The sequence below is a fragment of the Pomacea canaliculata genome, linkage group LG8, assembly GCF_003073045.1.
Source record: "Pomacea canaliculata isolate SZHN2017 linkage group LG8, ASM307304v1, whole genome shotgun sequence".
Taxonomy (NCBI): domain Eukaryota; kingdom Metazoa; phylum Mollusca; class Gastropoda; order Architaenioglossa; family Ampullariidae; genus Pomacea; species Pomacea canaliculata.
The window spans coordinates 10827553-10852258 of NC_037597.1; the positions used below are offsets into that span (position 1 = coordinate 10827553).

Consider the following 24706-nt stretch of genomic DNA (forward strand, 5'->3'; position numbering starts at 1 on the left):
GAGCTATCATCATTGAAAATCAGTCCTCTAAGTCCAGTGTCATCTGCAGATTTAACTATGGGGAAGTCTTCATTTTTGTGTCCACATTCAGCCATATAAAAGGGGAAAAAAAAGAACAGAGAAGAGAAGAAAATGCTGTTCCTTGTGGAGCGCTGATGTGTAAAGAGTACCAGAAATAACATCACTATCAGGGTTTTGCATTTGTGTATTATGGAATAAAACGAAAAAAATCACTAGCAATACAAATAAATTAAGATCTATTAGGCAATATAAAATCTGCAAAAAAAAAGTTCTGGTATCAATATTCATTAGCATTTGTATCTCCTTTTCACCAGTAAAAACCTGAAAACCCCACTGATGTTATTTATAGAAAACAAAATACAATTTTCCACAAAACGAAGCCCTAGTTTTCAACACTTTTAGTCCCAAACCTGTAGCTTCCCCCAGTATATACATATATCCATAAAGGGAAATGCTGTATACAAATTAAATCATTTTTGACAAACATAATTAAAAATAGCAATAGTGAAGCTTTAACACTGTCATCTTTATGTATCTCTTTTTTCTAATACTAGTCTTACTGAAATATTTCTTCTGTTGCAATCATTCTCACCTGCATGTATTCCAGGCGAACCTCATCAAAAGGGTATATATAATTAATGAGCACCCCATCTGACAAAGAATTAGAGATGGTGACAGCGGTGATTTTGTAGAAGTTATAGTCAATGCGCAGGGCAGGGGTAAAGCTCATGGTAGCTGCATCAAAAAGACCAGCTCTCTCAAACAATACTTCTCGAAGCTGGGTTTCACAACTCTGTCCACGTTTGGATGTTGCAGGAAGAGTAACCCCTAATTGTTATCACAAGACAAAGAAAAGACAATGAGAAAAAATTCTGTAACTCAGCATTTATCATCATTTCATGGAGTGTATTCCTGCAATTTGCAATTTTAAAAAACGACAGCTGTAATCAAATTTTATATTTTTTTAATACTTTATTTAATCCCTAATGATTTAGCTTGTAAAAGTAGTGCTTATTCATCGTCATTATTCGTCATCATTATTCATCAACTGGCACCTGCTGGACCCAGAGCAAACTGGCCCACTGTGTTTGTATCCTGGTTATCTATCTTGAAGGATGTTCTAGTCTCTCATCAGTATGAAGTTGTCAGATCACTGCAGTATTTAGTACAATGATGGAGTACAGCCTTGTTGTTCGAGAGCAGGCCACTCTTGATGTCTTGTTTTTTTCTGACCCTCATTGGTGAGCATCTTGAGTAAGTGATAGGTCTTGCTGTTGTCTTATGAAGCCATTCCTTCCTCAATTACTTTACATTCTATTCTTGTACCTCATCTTGATGTTGTTCCGTGACCTTTTACGTACCTCACTGTCCACTGGCTGTCATCTTTCATTTATCATTAATGGTCTGCCCAAAGAGGGCTTTTTTTTTACCTTAACTAGAGTCCTGGGCTGATGTGCTTAAGTGAACTTAAATTTCTTACTTAAGTTGGGCGACTTAACCGCAAACTTGACTCAGATGAGTCCGTGGCTGGCGAGAATCAACGTCGGTGTGCATGAGCGGACTCAGATACTTGCTTAGTTTAGAAATGGGTCAAGACAGTGACCTCTTGTCCTTTTCGGAATTGCCGGGGATTCTCTCGCGTCACTGGCTATTTATATACAAACAGCCAATCAACAATCGCTTTGTTTGCGCGTCACGCTTTTATGTTTGCTCCTGTTCAGTCTTTTCAACCACGATACTATCTTTTGAGATTGAGGTATTTGCCTGAAAAAATGGAAACAATTACCAAAAAGAAAGACCGTACGGCTAACTGGAGGGATTGTGAGATTCGGCTTCTCATCAGCTTCATGGTGGAAGAGCACAAAGAAGGGCTATTTGCGACACTTTCAAATATGTGGACCGCGAAGAAAAAAAGTCAGCTGTGGAAAGACATAGCAGTTGCCATCAGTGCTCGTGGAGAGCAAAAACGGGAATGGGCCCAAATTTTGTTTAAAATGGTCAAATTTAAAAGCCAGGGTGGTCGATGTCCTCCTGTATTAAATCGCACAGGTGCATGATATCGACTCGCCGAAAGTGAAATCGAGCGTAGAGTTCAACGTCGTCATACAGGTCAAAATGTTTGTGTTTTATGCCGTGCCAGCAACTAGGGCTATATCACGGATCATACAGGTCAAAAGGATTGTGTCTGTCACGAAACACACGTTCCCTCCTCAAATGTCTTCTTATCATCATTCTAAAGCACAGTCGTCTCGCTGCCATCTTCTGTCACTCTTCACACGAAGAAATCAGAAATGTGCTAACTTAAGTCGCCTGACTCGGCTAAGTAAGGGTTTATACCTGGGGGAGGGCAGTCTTAAAGTTAAAGAAATTTTGTACTTAGCGGACTTGAGTTGTCTTGTGCACACCGAGTTACTGTACTTAAAGTTAAGTCGGCCAACTTAAGCTTAAGTTCATGTTTAAGTTTGCTTGTGCACACCAGCCCAGGGACCTAAGCACCTGCTGGAATCTGGTGAGGTGGTGATTTAGGTACCAGTGAGCCACATGCATCCTGCCTGAACGCTGAACTTGTAGGGAGACCCAAGCATTAGTTGGGCGATTAATGTGAGCATTTCCTTCCACTCATTCTGCTATAGGTGACTTTTGCCCAGTGGATTATGTGTTGGCTTTCCCTTTTTACATTTACAGGAAGTCATTAAAATGCTTGTTTTGGAACAAGTATTACTACATCATCTGCCCCAGCATGGATTAACTCCCTTACATGTGGACTGGTGATTGGGACCATAAATTTAGCCTTGAATTTCTTGCCACTCTTTGGATTATAAAAAATAAGTTGCATTTCACATTTGAGCTTAATCATAGAATCACAGGAATCAAAGGGGACTTGATCCTTTTTGACCAGTCAGTTGAATTTTACTGGAACTTAGAGAAGTAAGGAAATCTAGCCTCCTGTCATTCGGTAACTTTACTCATGAAATGCTAATGAAACTATCGTTTGGCTTATGATGTAAAACTGTTAGCCTCACCAGGAGTGTGCTTCCCACTTAAGGTTATGGAGGCCAATCAACCCAATAAGTGCTAACTTATCTGGATGAATGCTAAGTAAACTGTGAATCAGAATTTAAAATCTTCAATCCTTATCCATCCTTCACTGTAACTGTCTAAGATACACACCTTGATCACATGGCTGCATCTAAATTTGCACAAAAGCCTTCTTTCTCAGATTTATAGACAACACTATAGCTATCTTCAAAAAACATAACTTACCTGCCCAAGTTGGCTCCTGACATCTGAGGTACACATCCTTTTCATGGTCACAGCCAACCTCCGTCCCTTTGATGGCACGACACTGAGTTAAGTCTTCATCTGTTTCATCACAAAACACCCATGACATAAGCACGCGAGTGTCAACAGGTGCCACCATTCGCAGGGTTGCTGTGCCATGATCTGGGTTGTATATAAGTCCCAGCTGCTGACACACTACAGCAGCGTTTCCTTCAGTCCATCCCTTAAAAAAAAAAAAGAAAAAAAAAAAAGAAAAAAAGCTAAAACGACAGGGTCAATATTGCTGCCCAGTCCAGAAAAAAAAAAAAAAAAAAAAAAAGAATAGTGAGAGCTAAGCTACGGCAAAACAAGAACACAACAATATTATGTGGTCAGACCCACAAAAAATAGTTAATGTGTTCATTAAGAACCCAAAAAGATCAGCTGCAAACATCCTGAGAGATCATAACAATAAGGCTTACATTGTATTCCACAAGTGGAAGGCTGAGTACGTCATACTACTTCTGCTTGATCTGTATTGGACGTTAGTTTGCACTTGTACTGAATTCAAGATCGCCATACTTTGCTATTGTATTGTTCATGTTCTTGCCCCAATCTGTCCAAGCTTGAGATGCCCTACCAGCCTGACAAGTTAGATCGCTCTACCCACATCTTAGGAAGTGGTGTTGGGGGACAATTAGGTCAATGAGAAGAGTCTCCCGTCGTGCTAAAGGAGAAAAAAAAGATGCTAGGCATCTGAGTTCTTTAAAGTTGGCTTGGATCTCTCGACAGTTCAATTCAAAGGTTGTAGACATAGTTTATCTGTGAGATAAAGACGCAGACCACCTCACAAAAGCAGAGGGAGGAGAAGAAGAAGGCAGGGGGCGGCGGTATGGAAAAGGCGACACTAAACGTTGATCATCCACATCCATGCCCTGCTCACCAAGAGAAGCAAAGCGGTTAGAAACAGGCATTGATAATACTGCTGTGGTAGTCCCAGATGTTTAATGCTGAGTAGTGGATTTTTCTGGCAATTTTGGTTTTGTTTTAGTGTTCTGATCTGTCTGTGGTGTGGTGTGGTATTCTTGTTTCTTGGTGATTTTGTGTTGTGTGCTTGCTGGCATGCAGTGGGTCTGACAGGTGAAGAGGGATGCTTGGACTGTGATGCCTGTGTGGCTTGAGACTTTTATGATGGTTTTGTGACATGGTTGCCACCATGGCTTATAGGAGGAGGCATCCCCTGACAGACTGGGACAGAGCCCTTAGGAGAGACCCACGTCATGTCCGTCTGGATGGATACAGAGGTTGACAGTCATCTTGCAACGGCTGCTGAGTAGGAAATGGAGCTTACAGTAGAAGATGCTCCTGGGGAGCTGCCCACTATGTGACGGAAAGCATTAGCGTAAGGAATGCCAGATTCCGCATGTACACGCTGAATGGCTGCCTCTTCCTTCCACTTTGGGAAGTCTAGAAGAGACATGAGATCAGTCACAGTTTGCACATTTGGTGCTTTCAGAAAAATCAGCTGAAGCATGGCCTGTACTACCGCGGGCTTGGGACTTGCAGAAGCTAGCCCCATGACCATAATGCTGACTGTTGAAGCAGCGCAACAGTGAAGGTATAAACAGAGAGACCTTGACCTGCAAATACCCAACCTCAATGAAGTTAGGTGTTTTGGGCAAAGAAAAGTGTATTTGTAGAGATAGATTTCCTGCCCTTCTTCAGGATGACTCTCTGCACCACTGTGAGCCCTGGGATGCCAGTTCTGATTGAAGTCAAGTTCCAACATCCGGAAAATCCGGAAAAGATCAGGGCAAAGAATGACCTCCCCCCCTTGAAGAGTTGAGCGATAAATGAGGAGTTACCTTTATGGGTCGGTCGATAAACTGTTTTCCATCCCATCGGCACAGGACCTCAGACGCTTTCAGATTTGCGCACTGGATGAGAAATTGTCCAGAGCACAGATGTTTAACACCAGAAAAGTTCGTAGATATATTTTTAAAACCTTTTACTATTGCGAAAGGGGAGAGGGACAAGAGTGGCTGGGCTGGCTCTGTGCCCTCCACTACAAGAAAACAGTACTAGGCCCCTTCTACGTTCGCTCTCTCCTCATCCTCACTATCTGAAGATTCATCCTCTCTTGTGCTTTTTTCCACCATGATATAAAGGAATTTGGTTCGTTCCTTACGCTCCCCACCCACAACAAGGGGATGAGACTGAGTGGTACCACTTAGGGCATTTCTAGCAGGGTTGCTCCAGGGATACATAAGGAATATACTCTGGCCTTCCAAGTATGAAGACCAGATTGACCCCAGTCACAGCCTTCAAGGGCAATACATGACCAGCCGCCTGATTGGTGTGGACTTCCAGTCTAGGAGAAGTCCAGGCCAAAGAGGTGTGTTGGTATGATGGGCTGCAGCCCATCAGGGACCTTAACCTCCAGGATTCCATCCTCCCAGGGCTGCCCTGCATGGCAAACTCAGGGGGCCTAAAGAACGCCACAGAGAAAAAAAATGACATCAAAAGAAAGGTATGATAGGAAAACAGAAGACAGGAGAAAGACCAGTGTAGACAGAAGATAGGAAGGATAAAACTGTAGTATGACAGGGTGATGTTTGATAAGAAGAAGAATATAGATCAGACCTGGGCAAAGGCCGGCCCGCGGGCCCGCCTCCTGTCTCTGACCGGCCCGTCCGCCCGCTGCCCCCACCCTCCCCCCCGCCAGTACATATACTATATATACAGTATTGTGTAAAACTGAGTTAACTATATTAGTCCGGCCCTCTAAAACCATCCCAATTTCTCATGCGGCCCCTTGGGAAAATTAATTGCCCACCCCTGATATAGATGAAAGGGCCAGGTAAGGGAGAAAAAGAAAAAGCATAGGAAAAAGGCAGCTAAGTCACCCAGCCAGAAAGGCTGGGTGTTCACCCCCTGCAAGAGAAGCTGAGCCCATGGGGGTGTCAGGCCAGATGAAAGCATTTAGTGAAGACTGACCACATATAGTAGTTGGCACCAAATATGCTCCTACCCAGATTGAACCCACTTGTTCCTACCAGTTCGGCCTTTGAAGCACTTGAGAACATACATATACTGCAACAACAGTTGTGGAGATTAGCTTTAGCTTGTACTTAGTCTCATCACAGATGTGATGGGCCTAATTAATTGCACAATTTTTTTTCTTGACTGATTTATTGAACCATAGGTTGTTGTTGCCTTGAGTCCTTGTGTATACATGCCTCTTTGCAAACGGCAATATAGTCTTAACAGATGCTGTGTCTTCGTTAACATTGTAGCAATTCACTGGTCTACAGCAGACAGCCTTAAAGTGCTCCCTTAGGCTCATAACCACCTCCTAGTAATTTTCAAAACAGGTTGGACAAATTTAAGTTGCTATCACTATGTACCACAACTATGTACCACAACAGAATGATCAGAGTTGCTCCAGGGGTAACCTAGAGAAGCCTACTTGAAAGTTGTGTAGCAGTGGTCAAGAGATTTCTTATTGTAAGTAGCAGTCAGCAGTAGCAAGGTTATGTGGAGAACAGTGTGACTGAAGTTGGAATGATTGTGATGGCACATCAAGAAATAAAGACTCTACTGCCACAACATGATTAGGAAGCTTACCAATAATAACTGCTGCATTTGAGTTAGGTGGAACATAAATGGCAACGATAACAACAGAAGAAAATTTGTGTGGCAAGTATTGGATGGCAGTTGATGGTCAGGTGTTCCTGCTGAGGAAAGCATGACTGAGAGGCCACAGTAGTATCCCTGACCATGACGTAAATGCAACCATCCCTACCTTCCACAAGTGTGGCTGTCTGGTCTACATAACAGTGTGAACCCAAGGGGCATAACTCCTGAGTTGAGATCATGCCTGACCCAGATTTCACAAAAGCAGAAGCATCCCTAGATCCATGATTTAAAAAGAAAGCAGGTGAAACAATTTGTCAGTCTTACTGACAGTTTGATGACTAAAGGTTGACTAGGACAATCCCAGGAATGGAAAGGCAGTGGGCACACTACCAAAAGCAAACTAGACCAGACAAAAATATGTGGTTAACATCATACAACAAAGATTGAGAACTGAGGGGAGTCCATATGTCCCTTTAAAGGAATCTTTTTCAAAATCAATTCAAGAATGTAATTCAACATTTCATCACATCTGCAGCGTATGCTATATATAGACCTAGAACAAATTTTTTGTCAATCGTTAATGCATAAAATCACCAACTTTAAGTCTTGAAAAAAAAAGGTCTGCATCATACCTCATTGCAAACTGTTCCCCATTCCTCATCAATAAGAACCTCTAACCGTCCCTCATACAAATCTGTCCCATTCATAAGTCGAACTGTGGCTGAACGATTTTCTAGAGGCAGCCAATCTGGATCAGTCCACATACTAAACTGGATCTTGCCTGCAGAATTCGAACCATCAGCTTTCAAGCACCTGTACATAAACAGTGGCAATACAATTTTTATTTTATTAAAATATTTTCAAATATATGTAATCCTGTTTTTCAAAATTTCAACTCCATCCCTTGTTAACATTCCCATCTTTTCGTTCAATTAAGATTAATCTTTTCTATCATGCTATTTCATTATGATGAATTCATATGCAAATAAGCATCCAAGGGGATAACAGATAATAATGGATTTCGTCCATCCCTATCTTTAAATTTTCAGCTTGTTAAAATTAATTTCCATACTGTATGCTTATTCATACTTGTAAGATTGTTTTGAAATAGAATGTCCTGGGAAAAAAAATGCAGTAACACATTTTGTCAGCAACACACATGATAAACTAAGACAAGGCTACAGAAAGCTGACAAAATGCTGCCGAAACATACCCATGCACAACCATGCCAACTGCAGGTGCAAACTTCAGAACAGCATTTGGCTGTAGAGTGAAGACCTGACCAGGAAATACAAAGATGTCACGGTCAACATAATATGTTTGGCTGTTTGTGCCTATAAATCCTCCAGACTCCAGGAGTCCTCCAATAATGTTTGTGCGTTGAAAGCGCCAAACATACCTTTCAGGAAAAAAAAAAAGAAAGAAAAACTTAAATGAAAAGCAACCCAATCAACCATTTAGAATGGCGGTGGTGGCACAAAGTACAATGTGTTTAATAATAATATGTTTATATAGCGCTTTTCCTCACCATTAGAGGTGGGCTCAAAGTGCTTTACTAAAAAGAAAGAAACCAAACAAGCATAATAAGAATTGAGCTTGGTCTCAAAAACAGTTGTAGGATCACTGTATATTTGTAACCTCTACCTATAGCTGACAGACACAGGCAACACTGTTAAACTGCATGATGACCACTTGTGATGATGATGACTTACTGATGTTAAGAGTGACCTTCACCTTGTTTTCTGCCTATGGTGGGGAGGTGATGTCGTAAGATTGACTTGCTGGTCAAGAACCAGACAGTTGAAATTTAACAATGCTTTGTTAATGATTTGTCTGCCATGACTTTTGTCTCTCTTTAGCCTTATAAAGTAATGAGTCACTCTTGACTCTATGAACTTTACAAGCTACAAGCTATTTAAGACAGATTTTGTTTTCTGATGGTGGTGGGAAGGTGAAGTAAAGCTGACTTGCTGGTGGAGAATCAAAGAATTGAGCATGGAAGTGTACTTATGGACTGATGTCTGTATGCCGAGACTCACTCTTGGCCTCTTGCGAAGTGATCCGCGAATGTGAATAAACCGGAAGCTATGTCGTTTAATGCCTTGTTTTAGTAGTTAATCTGAAATGTGAATAAACCGGAAGCTTACTGGTATGGAGCCTCGTTCTAGCAGTTAAGTGAAAAAAATCGTCTGCCAGCTGTCCATGGGATATAAATGCGTGAGCTGAGATTTGGAACAAGCACAAATACTGATCTGTCTGATAAAACTTTTGTCTCTCTTCAGCCGCTTGTCACTCTATGAATCTATGAACTTTACCACCTACTAGTTTTAAGAAAGACATAAGTACAGCAGCAAGCTCGAAGGCCTCAAAAACAAGCTGGCCTTTTTCAGCATCAGCATCAGTCTGATTAGTCTAAGCGGCAATATTTACAACTATTAACCTAACAATAAAGACAACCATCACTGACAAAGAACAGTTTTTAAAGACATTTTAGTGATAGGCTTCGCAAGAAATATAGTTTTTCTTTTCTTGTACTAAACTCAAATGAAAGATGTTAACTATATGGAATGAAGCAAGTGCCAGTCACGAAAGTAGGTTATGAGACAGAAATTTTAAAAAAATTATTTACACAAATATATACTAATTATAAAGTGCAAAAGAATGAAACATTTTATTAGAATATAAATTAGACTTTAAATATTACTATTATACTGTCATTTTTGCTACTGAAGTACAAATCAATGTCAAATTGAGTAACCAACAACCATCTGAAACATGGTGTTTGACCAATGGACTTATTTTCTCCTTTTACCTATAACAAAATACCTGATTAGTTGACTATTCTCGCTCCATAAGGGAAGTAATTTATAGTAAAATAATCCAAAAAGAAGTCAACAAATTTTTTCTCTTATGTATTAATTTATTTACACACAGCATGTGTTTTGAACTACCCAGTTCTCATTACACTTTTTAAAGATGATCACTGCTGTGGAAGCAAATTGTCTAGAGAGAGTTAAAGGAACTATTGGTGTTTAACAAGTTGTTTAATGCACCTACTACAATGAAAAAGTGAAAAACATAATAAAAGAGTAGGGCAAGTCTCGATGTCTGATGTGCCAGTCCAAATGTTCACCTAGGTATTCGCAGATCAGTGTTGAACTTCGTAACCTGAGGTGCAATCACTAGAAAGCTGAGCATGTTTGGCAGATTTATAAAGATTTATAAAGATTTATAACGGCATGAAGTAAAGCACTGCAAAATGCATTAATAAGGCCAAAACATCCTATCTTCAGGCCCCAATAATTAAATGCACCACCTTCAAGAGGCTTTTTGAGCAGTCAATTGACTAGAATTAGCAAGGCAATGCCGTTGTCCATTGCCTACCCTGCTTCACAATCTTGGATTCAATGTTGATGCCTGACATGATCTTCTGGGACAACCTCTGACCAAAATTCAACCAGTCTCTGAGGCTGATATTTCGAGTTTCCAACTTGTCTTTTCTAAGATCATAAAGTAGTTTAGACACCAGCTCATACTATAAGCTCAGTCAGCTCATAGACCTTTACTGAAACTACTCTAAATAAATGACCGCTGACATATTATCTGCCCTTGACAATGGTGATGTTTCTGCCTAAATAGATGTTTCTCTCCTGGACCTTTCTGCTGTATTTGACACTATCAACCACTCTGTGCTTCTTCATAGGCTTCACGCCCTATACAGAATTTCTGGACCTGCACTAGAACTCCTATCTCACTGAAAGGATGCAGAGTGTGTTTGTTGATGGTGAAACATCTTGCCCTGCTCCACTTTTCTGTGAGGTTCCACAAGGCTCAGTACTCAGCCTAGTTCTGTTTATTCTGTATACAAAGCCACTTTCGTCTTGCATCCAGTCTCACCAGGTTTCTTATCAATCCACTGAGTCTCACACTCACACCATGGAAGCCTATATAAGCGATGCCAAGGGTAAATAAACTTGAACTCGAGGATGATAAAATGAAAGCCCTCCTATGCTTAAGACGAAGAAATCAATCTTCACTTGTTTGTCCACAAAATCACATCAAGGTGGGCAAAACCAACATCACCTCTTCATCATCCATCAGGAATCTGGGATTCATTGTCCATCCTATGTTTTAAATTATTTGTTGGCTCCTGCTCTATTTCTCTTAACTTCTATTCCCTTACCTCCCAACTAGACAACTCTGCTCTTTGTCTGATGACCATCTCATTATTACTGTCATCAGAACAAAAACATACAGTCTCAGGACCTTTGTTACTGTGCAGCAAAACAATGAAACTCTCATTTCCCATAAGCGCCACCTACCCACTACTGAATCCTTTAAATAAACACTGAAAAATTGCCTTTTCCTTAAGAATTACTCCGAACATCATTTTCCACAATGCTAGTCCTTTTTTTCACTTCTTCCCCCCCTCCTTTCTGCTTATTGCTACTTCACTGCTCATCTTTCTTTCGCAAAATCGTGATACTCTAAACCCTTGTTACTTGGATCCTCTTTGCGTTTTCTGTATTTGTTTCTATTTATTATTGGTACTGTTGTTTATCCTTCCATAGTTCATATGTTGTTTGTTTTTTGCAAAAATGTGCTGAGAATTTTTCAGAAAAACAAGTGGACTTAGCTGATTTATTGTTACTGATATGACATATGCAAGAGTATTGCTCAATCAGTCAGTCTATAAGTCTGTGATAATGAAAATGAGGTCTCAACCTCTTTCAAAATCAAGGTAAAAGCTACAATGTTTTTACTTGGACTTATTAACACAAGGAATAATATAAGGAATAAATATATTATAATAAATTAAGCTCATTACAAATTAACTCTGCCCATAGGTTTGTATTTAAATAGATAAAACATAGCTCATGGTGGATTAGGGATCTAAAAGTGGAAAAGCTGAAAAACTGGTAGTTTTCAAAAGCAAATCTGCACATCCTTTTCCCTTTTATACGCTTTTTTTTTTTGAGGGGAGAGGGGTTAAATGAAATGTTTATCATTTGCATGTCTGTATAACCTTACAAAATAATCTACAAGCATCCCACAAATGAAAATATTTCTGAGAAAAATCAACCTTGGTTGATTCACAAGGCGCTAAAGAGTCATGCAAAATGATTATCACATTCCTGTGTAAATCCTTACTCCACACACGTTGATAATCTCTGTTTACAGCAGATACTGTTCCAAATTTAAACAGAAAATGAGCACCATTACTCCTCAACAAATACTTCAGTACCATAACCAAAAACAGAAATACTCTAAGGTTTCTTACCTTGGGGCGACACTGACAGAATTCTGATACACTTGATCTGTTAACAGTGCAGGATAGTAGCTGATCTGTGCAAGATTGTATCGGTCATCTTGATCAAAAATGCTGAGATGAATCTTCTCATACTCAGACTGCTTGGTCACTTCAATGTTCCAGTAATTCTCGGCTGCATTGATAACAACAGATGGATCAGTCAGATGGGTAGAAATTTCTCGAACTGAGTTGGGATTATTCAGAATATTTCGGTTCAAGTACACATTCCCTGAAGAAATCACAGCAACAGCACTGGCTTTGTTTCGAGGCTTGATATATGTAGAAGACTCTTGGATATAGTTATCATAAAGATGATTAAACTTGAAGAATAATTTATGCAAAGGTGTTGAATCTGTTAGACGAATGTTAACAACATAGAAGCCTTTGTTCTGCCTAAATTTGTTCTCAAAGATGTAATATTCTACAGGAAATTGCCTGTACCACTTGCTGATCAGAAGATCAAAGCCATTATCAATTCTGATAACACCTGATGTGTGATTGATGAAGGAACAGTTGGTGATGATTCCAACCGTGTTTAAAATAGGCTTCATTAATACTGCATGCCGGGCATTGCTCATAAAGTCTGTGAAAGCAATACTAAAATTTGTTTGGAAGGCTGTTGACATATTACATGACAAGTATTCAATGCATTCATCTTGACAGAACTGAAACAAGCTTTCATTTACCAAGACAGATCCTCCAGAACAGTAGTTTCCTACTCTGAGACCTATAAGCTCATTAAATTGAAAGTCTCCTCTAACCACCTCCATTTTCTGCATGTTCTCAGTGCGAGTGTGGTTGACTTTGAGATATTCTGTAATAATGCCATAACCATGATTCCTAATGAGCCGTGTGTTGTTGAACAGCTGGTAGCCCCCTGAGTATGTGATGTTAATTCCGCTGTCAGTATTGTTCTCAATCAGAGTGTTGTTGATAATAACTTGGCCTGCCCCTTGATATACACGAATCCCTGCACCAAACTGATTACTAGAAACAACACTGGTATTGAAAAAGGCTTTGCTCCGGATGTCCTGCAGGTTAACTCCATAACCAGCATTATTCGAAACCCTGGAGTAGATTAAACGGAACTCTTCCTCTGGCCCATATTCACCTGCAATAATTAAAGGAAAATGCTAAGTGTACCACCATTAAAAAACATCAATCATTATGGCGGATTTTCAGATTGAAAATGTTTAATATTTTTGTAAAACACAAAGGACAGGTAACAGTGCAGGTTCTTTCGGAAACACACCCTTTCTCCCTCTTGTTCATAACCTAGCACACACCCACTTCCAAACCAACCACATACACACATAAAAGTATTAATACAACCAAATAAATAAACAAATAAGCGTATAACAAAAAATAAATCACCTGAAGTTGAAGTCACTCGAAGAAGAAAACGAATACAAGGCTCAAAGATCTTGCATTTTTGACCAGCAGGAAGCTTGGGAATGGTGTACTCAAACTGCACATACATGACTGTTGACTGAGTGTAGACTGACTGCGGGAAAGACCCATTGAAGACATTAAAGGTTCCAAGAACTTTCCCAAACACCCCTCCATCTTTCACAATTAATGTACCAGATGCATCTGGATCACGTTCCATGATCAAGAAGTGGAGATTAATGACTTTCCCTGGATTGGTATAAAATGTCTGAAATTTAAAAAAATTTGGGGAAAAAATTATACTGTGTAGTCTCTAATATCTAGAAATAAAACAGACCAGGATAGCCAGGAAGAATGTCCTAAAGACACTAGAGAATCACTCAAGATCACTAGTGTCATCTTAATGAACATTTTAGAATCACATAGAATATTTTGACATCCCTTTTAGCTTTCCTCAAAAGAAAGATAGCATTAGAACACACTTTCGAAAAATGCACACATCACACATTAATACACACTACCAAAATTCACGAGGAAGAGAAAAATGAAAAAAACAAGACCACATGACAATTTAGCTATTTCAATTAAAACAAGTGTATACTGAACAGTAGAGAAAGTGATATTCATACACCCTAACAGGAATTGTTGGCAATCTCTGCTATCCTTTGTTTGAATTTGCGGTGTGTTCAGTGTGTTTAGTTGTTGTTTTTGCTTGCATTACTCTTCAAGATGTCTTGTTGTTTTGATATAATGTTTATGAATTGTCTCCACTGGTTATGCAAGCTGTTTGCTACTAAACACTGAGATTTTTGTCTTCACTGTGTCTACTATTGTGAGAGGGCTGTCTTACTGAGTAGTTGCCCACGGTGTTATTCATAATAGTCCCCTTAAGCTTGCAGCAGCAGAGTGCAATTAAACCAACATGGAGGCCACAACCACAACAGCAAATGATGGACACGATGCCCTTATGTTAACTGGTTATTTCAACACTATTTTTGTATGTACCCTTCTGCATTATCATTTATCACTGCTGGTCTGCACAGCGAGTGCAATCTATCTTGGTCATGATGCTGCGCATTATAAATACCCATTATTATTATTATTCACATTTTATGCTAAGTTTAATGAGGCCCAGGTGTGTTTATCTTTTAATTTTCTCACTGTCATATCGCTTTTGTTGGTAGCATGGTGTTAAGCCACAACAATCAATCAAATTTATGAAAATTAACTTGTGTATGTTAGCAGTTGTTTTATTTTACTTATTTTATACTATTACTGTAGTTACAGAACCCTGCCTGGAAACCCCCTGGTTAACCTGCCGGTCCAAAGCCCGGATGAAGGAGAAGGAGAAGGATTGGGCGTGGGGCTAGCGACTCCACCCTGTAAAACAACCGCTGCTACAGAAACTGCAAATACAACATGTGTAGTTGCCGCTCTATGCTTCACTGGGAGGTGATTAGGAACAAGAAGAAACTATAGTTACTGTAAATATGTGCAGGTTCAGAGGTAATAACTGTACATGCTAACAAGTGTAAGTTCATATCTAAAAAAATAAGCCTGGACTAAACCAGTGTCAGTATCCTACAGCCCTTGGGTTATAGGAAACCTGTATGTACTAAAGACATTAGGTTATTGCTTATGTTACTTGTGGTATTGAGTTATTGGTGTATTAAGTTTAGCAACCATCTAAGTAGAAAGCAAATTAAAAAAAAAACCACCACCACCCAAAACAACATTAAATGGGAACAGAGAGCAAAAAAAAAAAAAACTTTCTTTGTTTGATTGTGTTTAACGCCATGCCAGCAACTAAAGCTTTATCACGGCAAAAAAAGTCAATCTTACCTTAAAAAGTTTCGGGGAAAAAAACCTCCCAAGTAATATAACCATAACATTCTTTAAAAAGCAACGCAAGAAATAAACAATATGTAAAAGTGTGGGTCAAATGTAAAAAGGAGTCATGAAGACCAAAAAGGCCTCCAAACAAAACAAAAATCAAAAGAAAACAATTATCAGGACATAAAGTTTCTTAAATTTGATGGCAAGGTCCTATCCTCTTTAAAAATGTAAAGACTGCTATAAATGGGACGGACCTGAACAAAGAAATCAAAGAGCTTTCTGTTAAAAAAAAACAAAAACAATTACCGACGGATAGTTGTAGACGCCTTTCAAGGAATGGTAGGGATCGACCTCGAATGCAGAGAGAAAAGTCATCTACATATAAGGAGGCCTCCTAACCTGGATAGACAGATTTCAAGATTGAATCTATTTTGACATTGAAAAAGAGTTGGAGAAAGAATGCTGCCCCGAGGAACGCCCATTTCCTGTTCCTGAGGATCAGACAGGATAGACCCCACTCTCACTTGAAAAAGGAGACTCAAAAGAAAATTCTTGATGAACAGTGGCATATGACCCTGGAAGCCAAGGGCATGATGGTCCAACAAAATACCTTGCTTCCAGGTAGTGTATTAAGCCTTCTCCAAATCAAAAAACACCCCTAAAACATGTTCTTTGCCGACAAACGCATCCCTGACAAAAGATTCAAAACGGACCAAATGGTCCAGTGTGCTGCCACATTTTCTGAAGCCACATTGCAGGTTGGAGAGGAGACCTCGAGATTTGAGATGCCAGGTGAGCCGAGTATTCACCATGCGTTCAAGAGTTTTGCACAGACAACTAGTAAAAGCAATAGGACGGTAAGAGTTGGGATCAGAGGGATCCTTTCCAGGTTTTTGGATGGCTACCACGACTGCCTCTCTTCATGAGGGAGAAAACAGCGGGGCGCCCAAATAAAGTTGAAGATGTCTAGAAGGAGAAGAAAGGAGACCTGTGAAAGATGTCAGCAGCTGATAAGAAGTATTGTCTAGGCCAGCTGCAGAGTCCTTGCACTTCTGAATGGCCTGCTGCAGAAAAGGGTAGATTGTACTTTTTAAAGTTATCTGAAGAAAAGTCACAGCCAGAAGATTCCTTAACAGCTTTCAAGCGCTGGAAATCTGGAGAGTAGTGCGAAGAGAAGGAGTTGTGAGCAATGGTGGATGCCAAGGAATATCAATTCCTTTTATCTTCCTCATGGCTGCTCACACTGCTTGGGAAGTGCGGAAGGACAGTGGGGACACAAACCTCTGCCACGCAAGTTTTCTTGCCTGTTTAAAAATATAATGAGCATGAGCTCTACTACATTTAAAACTTATCACATTTTCAGGAGTGGGTAGGCGGAAGGCAAGGCGCTGGGCCTTCTTCCGAGCGCATTGGGCTATTATGATGTCTTCGTGCAGGAATCGTCTCTGAGGCGTAACGTGAAATCTGTCACAGTTTGCACATTTGGCGCTTTCAGAACAATCAGCTGCCACATGGCCTGTATCACTGCAGTCAAAGCAGCGGGCTTGGGACCTGCAGAAGCTAGCCCCATGATCATAATGCTGACAGCTGAAGCAGCGCAAAGGTGAGGATAGGAAAAGGGAGACTATGACCTGCAAATACCCAACCTCAATGAAGTCGGGTATTTGGGGCAAACAGAAAGTTAAGAAAAGTGTATTTGTAAAGATAGATTTCCTGCCGTTCTTCGGGAAGACTCTCTGCACCGCTGTGACCGTCTGGGATGCCAGTTCTAATTTGATGTCAAGTTTTGACAACCCTGCAAGGTCAAGGCAATGAATGACTCCACTTGAAGGTATCAATGAGGAGTTACCTTTATGGGTCGGTCGACAAACTGTGTTCTGTCTCATCAGAGCTGGGCCTCAGAAGCTTTCTGATTTGCGCACTGGACGAGAAATTGTCCAAAGCACAGATGTTTGACAGTAGAAAGGTCTGTAGAGATATTTTAAAACCTTTTTGCTATTGCGAAAGGGGAGAGGGACGAGAGCGGCTGGGCCGCCTCTGCACACTTTACCACAAGAAAACGGGGCCATGCCCCTCAACAATCTTTCTTATATAAGATCTCACCTCATCCTCACTATTCAAAGATTCATCCTCTCTTATGCATTTTTCATCCTCTCTTATGTGTTTTCCCAGGGATTTTTTATTTATTTATTTATTTTTTTTTTTAGTGCCTTGATAGAAAGGATTCAGTTTGTTTCTTATGCTCCCACCAACCACGGAGTCCAAGAAGGGGATGCAAGCGAGCAGTACCACTTAGAGCAATTCCCAGTTTGAAGACCAGATTGATCCCCAGCCGCAGCCTTCTAGCAAAGCTAGTACAATACACGACCAGCCTCTTGATTGGTGTGGGCCACACAAACCTCCCGTCTAGAAGTTTGGGCCAAAGAGGTGTGTTGGCATGTCATGATGGGCTGCATCTCATCAGGGACTCAACCTCCAGGACCCCATCTTTCCCCAACACGAGTCACACTGCACGGCAAAGGCCGGGGGCCTAAAGAAGGCCACAGAGAAAAAATGACATCAAAAGAAAGGCATGATGAGAAACAAGAAGACAGGATAAAGACCAGTGTAGACAGAATACAGGAAGGATAAAACTGTAGTATGACGGGAAGATGTTTGATTAGAAGAAGAAAATAGATGAAAGGGCCAGGTAAGGGAGAAAAAGGAAAAGCATAAGAAAAAATGGGGTGGGCCAGCTTAGACACCCACCCAGTTTTTACCCCCAGCATGTGAAGATCGGTGTTGCGTAACACGGTCGGACATCGCGGGACTGGTCTCTCACAGACACGCTCACAATCACAAACTTTCGCACGCCCGACGTGAGCAATGAAGCCAGTCACTCCTCAGTGGACACAAAACACGCACAGGAAGGGACAATACAAAACTTATTTGGCGGTCACAAAGTGCGACCCACCACTTCAAAAGGCAAGGGAAAGAAAACAACTATTACATCAAAGTACAAAGTAAAGCAAACGGAGGAGAGTCCCTCCACTGATAAGAAAACATTATTGAACATACACAAACATTTAGACATGCCCCCCAAACAAACTGATGGCGTCCACGTGGTCCGGCGCGACACCGAGTCTTCGCTACAACAACAACGCTTATCCGCCTCCCAGGCAGCAATGGGTCGTTTTCACTCACGTGATACACACGTTAGCAACGAGGCACTGTCCGCCATCTTGTATCCCTAACGCTTCGCGTTTGTTCGGCGACTCTATATCGGCTTGTGGCCATGTGTCACGACACTTAGTGTCTCTCGTTCTCACTCTCTCGAGCACACCAGCGGATTCAGACAATTGCAAGTTCTTTCTCGAAAAAGTCAAAATGATTTTGCCTCTACGAGTCTACCTACGTTTATTAATTAAAAAAATAATTAAAAAAAACTAACTATGAAAACACAGTCAGTATCACAATGGCTCTTCCTTTCATCAGCTATTTTTTTTTATCTCATCACATTAGCAAACACAATGGTTTGATATTAGAAATAAATTTGTCTTCAAGACTTTTATATTACCTCTGAAGTTTTCTTTCAGAAAAAAATTTAACATAGTTCTTATATACTCACACGTTCACATTTTGTAGCTGAAGTCTTTTCTCCATTTGGTCCAATGATATCTTGGTGTTGAAAAATAGGATAACTTTGTCCAACCACATTGTTAGTATTGCAGAAACCCATGTTCCATGTGAAGTTTTTCTGGAAGTCATGGATGGTGAGATTGCTGATGTAAAACTTAATGCCATCACCCCAGTTATCAGTGACTTCTGTCATATTCACAAGTGTCTCTCCAACTGCTGTTTGAATGAAGATTCCATAACCTAGGTGTAGAAAAATATAATATTTTATTTTTAAAACAGAGCAATCGTATGGAGTTTTTAGTTCTCTGCTGCAGGGCAGACTATTCATTAACAGTAAGTCAATGCCAAAATAATGCAAGTACTGATATGGTAGAGTAGAAGAAACACTGGCATCTGAATAACTCAAGTCCTGAATGGTAAATTCTTTACAGTTTACCTATTCCTAGACAATCTAGTTTAAAAAACCCATCCACTGGGTATTTTAGTAAGAAACTGAAAGAAAAATGTTAATAATACTGAAGGAATGAAAGATGTCCTGCAGACGTATAAAAGAAAAGCATCAGCAATTTTCCACCAAATAGATAACTATATTTAAAGAGCAATACCACTGGTATCTTCAGTTCTTCTTGACTCAGGTAATGCACAAGTTCTCAAAAGATCACAGACTTTCAATTGACTACTAGAATACCCCAGCAGTTTCCCGTCTTGCTCAGCTGTACGCAGTAGTGGTCGAATTATTGAAAGAATTTATTGTGCAATACTGCAACAATTCAGGTCTTGCAGCTTATTTTATAATAATAATAAATGGAAGAGTTGTATAGCACATACTCACACTCGTGAGGAGCATGCTTGTAGGGCTTAAGAACAAAATTGAGACATGGACAACATGCAATGGACAGAAGATCAAACAAACAACATATGAACAACAGAAGGATAAACAACAGTACTGACGATGAATAAAAGACAAATACAGAAAAAGCAATGAGGAACCAAGTAATAAGCAGTAGAGTATCATGATTTTGCAAAGGAAGACAAGCAGGGAAGTAGCAATAAGTGGAAAAATGGGGAAGGGTGTGACAAAGGACTAGCATTGTGTGGACTGTTGTTAGGAGTAATGCTTAAGAGGTGCATTTTCAGCACACATTTAAAGGATTCAATCGTAAGTAGGTGGCAGATATGGAAAGTGAGAGCTCCACAGTTTTTTCTGCACATCAACTTAAAATTGTTTGACCATATGTTTTTGTTCTGGTGACAGGAATAGTTAGGAGCCAGTCAGCAGAGCTGTCTAGTTGGGATGTAAGGGTAGAGAAGTTCAGAGAAATAGTAAGGGCAGGAGCCAGCAAAGAAATTAAACCAGCACAGACGACAGTGAATGCGAGAGTGGATGGATAGCCATTGCAGAAAATGAAGTAAAGGAGTTCAGAAGTCCCACTTCCTAGCTCTAAGCACCAGACATGCAGTGGAGTTCTTTCTGGAGTTTATGAAAAAGGTATGCAGGGGAGCCTGCAAGCAAGAACTACTATATAGCAACAACAATTTGATTTCTCTGTTTGTATGAAATCAACAGACTTCATAGGTCCTGATTTAAAAAATGAGGTAATGGAAGGAAAAACATGTTTTAAGCCTGCCTTCGGAAGGTCCCTCCCCAACCCCAACTACCACCATCATCATCTAGAAACACAAAGATTTACCTCTGTTTTTATGAACTGTGCAGTTGGCAATGTGAATTGGTCCCACAATTTCAGTAAGGTTGAAAGCATCATAGGCTCCATACATAATGGTGACATTATTCATGAGAGGAACTAGAGGACTAGCGCTGATGGCTGCCTTAGGGTAGTATATTCCAGGTTCTGATGTCCTGCAATGTAAACATTGCCAATTAACAAAGAGTATTTGAAGCATAACTGCTCATACCTACCTTTTTTTTAACTTCTATTTAAACAAAGATGGTAGTTGGAACCTTTGTGTTCTATAAAAAATATTTCTTTTATTTTCCCAGTATTAAACTTCATCAGACACTGTAAAAATAACTGAAAATGGGGGCCTTGGGTAAAGATTAAGTACTGCATATGTTTGCGAAACAAAATAGTTAAAAATCTAACCTGCCATGGAAACTGTCCAGACCAGGATACAATATGTCCAGGTACTCCAGCCATGACCAAACTTCTTGCCTGTAAATGTTGCCATCCATGGATCTCATGTAGAATGAAGAGTTTAAAAATTCAACACCTCGCCAATGATCTAGTGCCAAGCCAGGGCGAAGGCCTTCACATTCAAATCCAACCACTTGTTGCCCATCTGAAATTGTTTATGTCAAGTGTTAAACTACAGTTTGAAATGACCAAAGCAACCAGAATGTGTCTACTGACTTACACTGAAGTCCATGCTTTTTAATAACTCCTAAAATGCTATTTCTTTTTTTTTTAAAAAGTGGTGCTTTTTCGAATGTCAACTACACCTTCTTAAACTTCTTCTTTCTTTCTTGGAGTATTATAATTTCTATAAATTATCTTTTCTGATGGACTATGCAACTATGAAGAAGAGTTTACTTGTGTGCTTGCAGAAAATGTGTTGTGGATTACTCTGTATGTCCCCAGGTGTCACCTGCACTCTACAGTGCCTTTCAGACGAGGAAAATAAATCAAATCAAAACACAGACAACAATTAAAATTTTAAAAATAATATAATTTGAAATCCAAAAAGAAACACAAAACAAGTCCAAATTCCCCAACCCACAGTTCGAACACACGTTTCTTCCAATGTCTCAAAAATATTCAATCTTCTTGCCGACAGTACAGTTCCTCACAAAGTCTCCACTTGAAATAGCACAATGTTTTCACTTCTAACGTACACAAATATATCCATGTGAAAAGTAACACCAAGTTTTCACTTCTTGAAGTTATTTTCAACTCAGCGCTGGTCGGAAACCCCAGGCGGATATGAAGAATAGGAACAAACAGAAGAGAAAACACAAAACACAAAAGAAATCCAAAAGAAAACCTCAACAGGTTCAATGTTAACAAAACACAAACAAATCTAGTAACTTCAAGTCGGTTCAGGACTTGTACAATACAAATCTGGTCAGGATTTGTACACAGGTCTACAACACCAAGTCCATCAAGACTGGTTATAAAACAATAGCCGTCTGCTCCCAACGCACTGACAGAGGAGACTGTCCCTTCTACCCGCTCCCGTCAAGGAAAAAAAACCCCAATCACATCACTATTTCCTTTGTTCTATCAACAAAACAACCTATCAACACAACTTAACACCAAGACCGGCCGGCCATCCCGGTATGTGGCACGCCTCAGACTGTTGGCACTGACAGCCGCAGTAATAGGTGTTTCAACCTCCCCCTTCCAATTAATTTTCCCTATCCCTTTCCTAGCTTAAAAAAAAAAGAAAAGAAAAGAAAAAAATAACAGCAGGTTTGTGACACCAGGCATTGTTTGACATAGTTATAGAAAGAGATGTGATTGCTGATAAATGTGAACCTCCCTCATAGCTGACAATGACATTGCTTTATTCAACCTTGCAGAAATTGAACAACAAAATTTGCCATTACAGTGTAGTGTCAATCTCCAATCCATGCAATCCCCTTCCAAATGTAAATATAGCACACTAAACACCAATTCCTAGCCTGGAATTCTCGCCTTCTTAGGTACTAGTGCAGCACACAAAGTTTCCATGCCTTCGAAATCTTACAGGCAGGCAGTAATTCTGAAAATTGGAAATGATGAATATTGCATAGTTGGCCAGCACAAGTTTTTAACACATTATCGGATCCTCCATCTATAAAGGTCTTAAAGGTCCAGGGACACGGTTTACAAACTACCTTAAATACTGAAATACCGTTGTCTTTGAAAGTACAGTGGAACCTCGGTTAACGAACTTAACGAACTGGAAAGCTGTTCGTTATCCGAAATGTTCGTTATCCGAAACTATTTTTTCCATAAGAAATAAAGGAAATAGATTAAATTGGTTCCCAGCCCCTGTTGACTCGCTAATGTTTGAAAGTTACCGGCTATATAGGTATTTGTTTTAATGAGAACAGTTATAATGCAATATAAATGGAATTAAATAAACATAAAAACATTAACGAAAGCATTTAAACATCAGAAAACTTGCGTTTTGACGGCGTGGTTGGAAGCAGGTGTGGGGAGGATGGGGTGGAATTACTGATTTCACCTCCATGAGCACACGTGACATTATAAAATTGGGGGAGACTTCCCTTTTCTGTAGCTTTGAGGTTAAAGGAAAAAAACTTGTCCAGTGTCTGTTCCTTCTGCCTTTTTTGTAAAACTCTTCGGTAATACGACATCACATATCCGACAGACGCATGCCACCTTCATACTTCGAAATCATTTCCTTTTTCAATTCATTTGTTGGCCGCTTCCTTGTCATTACCTCACTACTATTAATTGCTCTTAATCTTCTTTGGAGCCATGATTGATGACATGCTGGTCGGTCACGTGTGGTTCACGTGGCTGTTCGTTATCCGAAATTTTGTTCGCTATCCGAGACAAACTTTTAACGAAATTTTTGTTCGTTATCCGAAATATTCGCTATCCGAGGCGTTCGCTAACCGAGGTTCCACTGTATATATGTAAAGATTTGCTGTTGAGATCCCTAATTCGTTTAAGTCATTCAAGTACAGGTAGAATTGTATGCTTATAGCATTAGTAGATCAGAGACGCATCTTGGGGAAGCCAAGTGACTGTGACGCAAACCAAACAATTGCATCGCGCCATGACGCGACGGAGGAATTCCAGACTCCCTTTTGTAAATAAAGATTGAACCCGTCTCAAGTTCCACATGGCGGTGCCTAACTTCGGCGAACATAGTCAATCCGGGTGGGGATCTATGACTAACTACACGGTAAAGAGATATTGTTGTGATCGGTCGGCATGTAACCCACAAAGCGATAGTGTCGCTAAGTGATCATCCTAGTTACCCAGTTGCTTAGTATGTCACTGGCCTAAATTGGAGTAGGGAGGAAATAAATCTGCATAACGCTACCCCAGCGTTACGCGGAAATCTCTGTATGAGGAGAGACCTCCGAAACATTAGCAGCACGTGTATGACGGACGCTTAAGCCTCTCCTACTGAAGGGTAGTGCTGAATAAACATCTCTTCTACCGAAGTGTATAGCTGAACCAACGTCGCGAAGGTAAGTACAGGATCTACAGCTACTCTGTAAAGCTGACCTAAAAAGTTGTGAACCACAGCTGTGTTGTCTTGGACTTCAAATATTTGGATTTGCAGTGTTCACGTTTCGCTCGTTTGGACACGCTTGAAGGTAATTCGTCTTGGACATAACCCGCTTGGGATTCATTTGGATATATAACAGGTCAAAAATCAGCTCTGTGCATCGCTGTTTTAATAGCTCGCTGCCTTGGATATCATTCTGTGATGTCTGTTCAGCAGACTTCTGTACCGACAGTGTGTGTGTGGGGACACCGAACCATCCGACTGTTCGTATCGGACTAACGGACCGGGGTAGGGGGATCAAGTGTCGGGGGAATCATTAACTTTCTACGGACGGCAGACAGTATTATTATTATTTTTTCCTCATTTTATCGCTATTCTAAAAAAAAAATGTGTTAAACGTTGGCAGGACCTTTTTGTGTG

At 40.2% G+C, this 24706-nt stretch overlaps 1 protein-coding gene across 3 annotated transcripts in view; it reads right to left on the bottom strand.

The window, feature by feature from the left end:
* The window catches only part of LOC112570249 (protein bark beetle-like), a 73555-nt gene that overhangs the window by 33918 nt on the left and 14931 nt on the right, over window positions 1–24706 (bottom strand). For all 3 annotated transcript variants that reach the window (XM_025248617.1, XM_025248619.1, XM_025248618.1), the window contains 9 exons: window positions 21178–21373; window positions 20767–20933; window positions 19065–19315; window positions 13607–13889; window positions 12203–13343; window positions 8135–8320; window positions 7554–7734; window positions 3286–3526; window positions 614–849 (listed from right to left, as the gene is read on the bottom strand). In XM_025248617.1, the coding sequence (XP_025104402.1) occupies window positions 614–849; window positions 3286–3526; window positions 7554–7734; window positions 8135–8320; window positions 12203–13343; window positions 13607–13889; window positions 19065–19315; window positions 20767–20933; window positions 21178–21373 (2882 nt within the window). The remainder of the gene's footprint in view (window positions 1–613; window positions 850–3285; window positions 3527–7553; window positions 7735–8134; window positions 8321–12202; window positions 13344–13606; window positions 13890–19064; window positions 19316–20766; window positions 20934–21177; window positions 21374–24706) is intronic.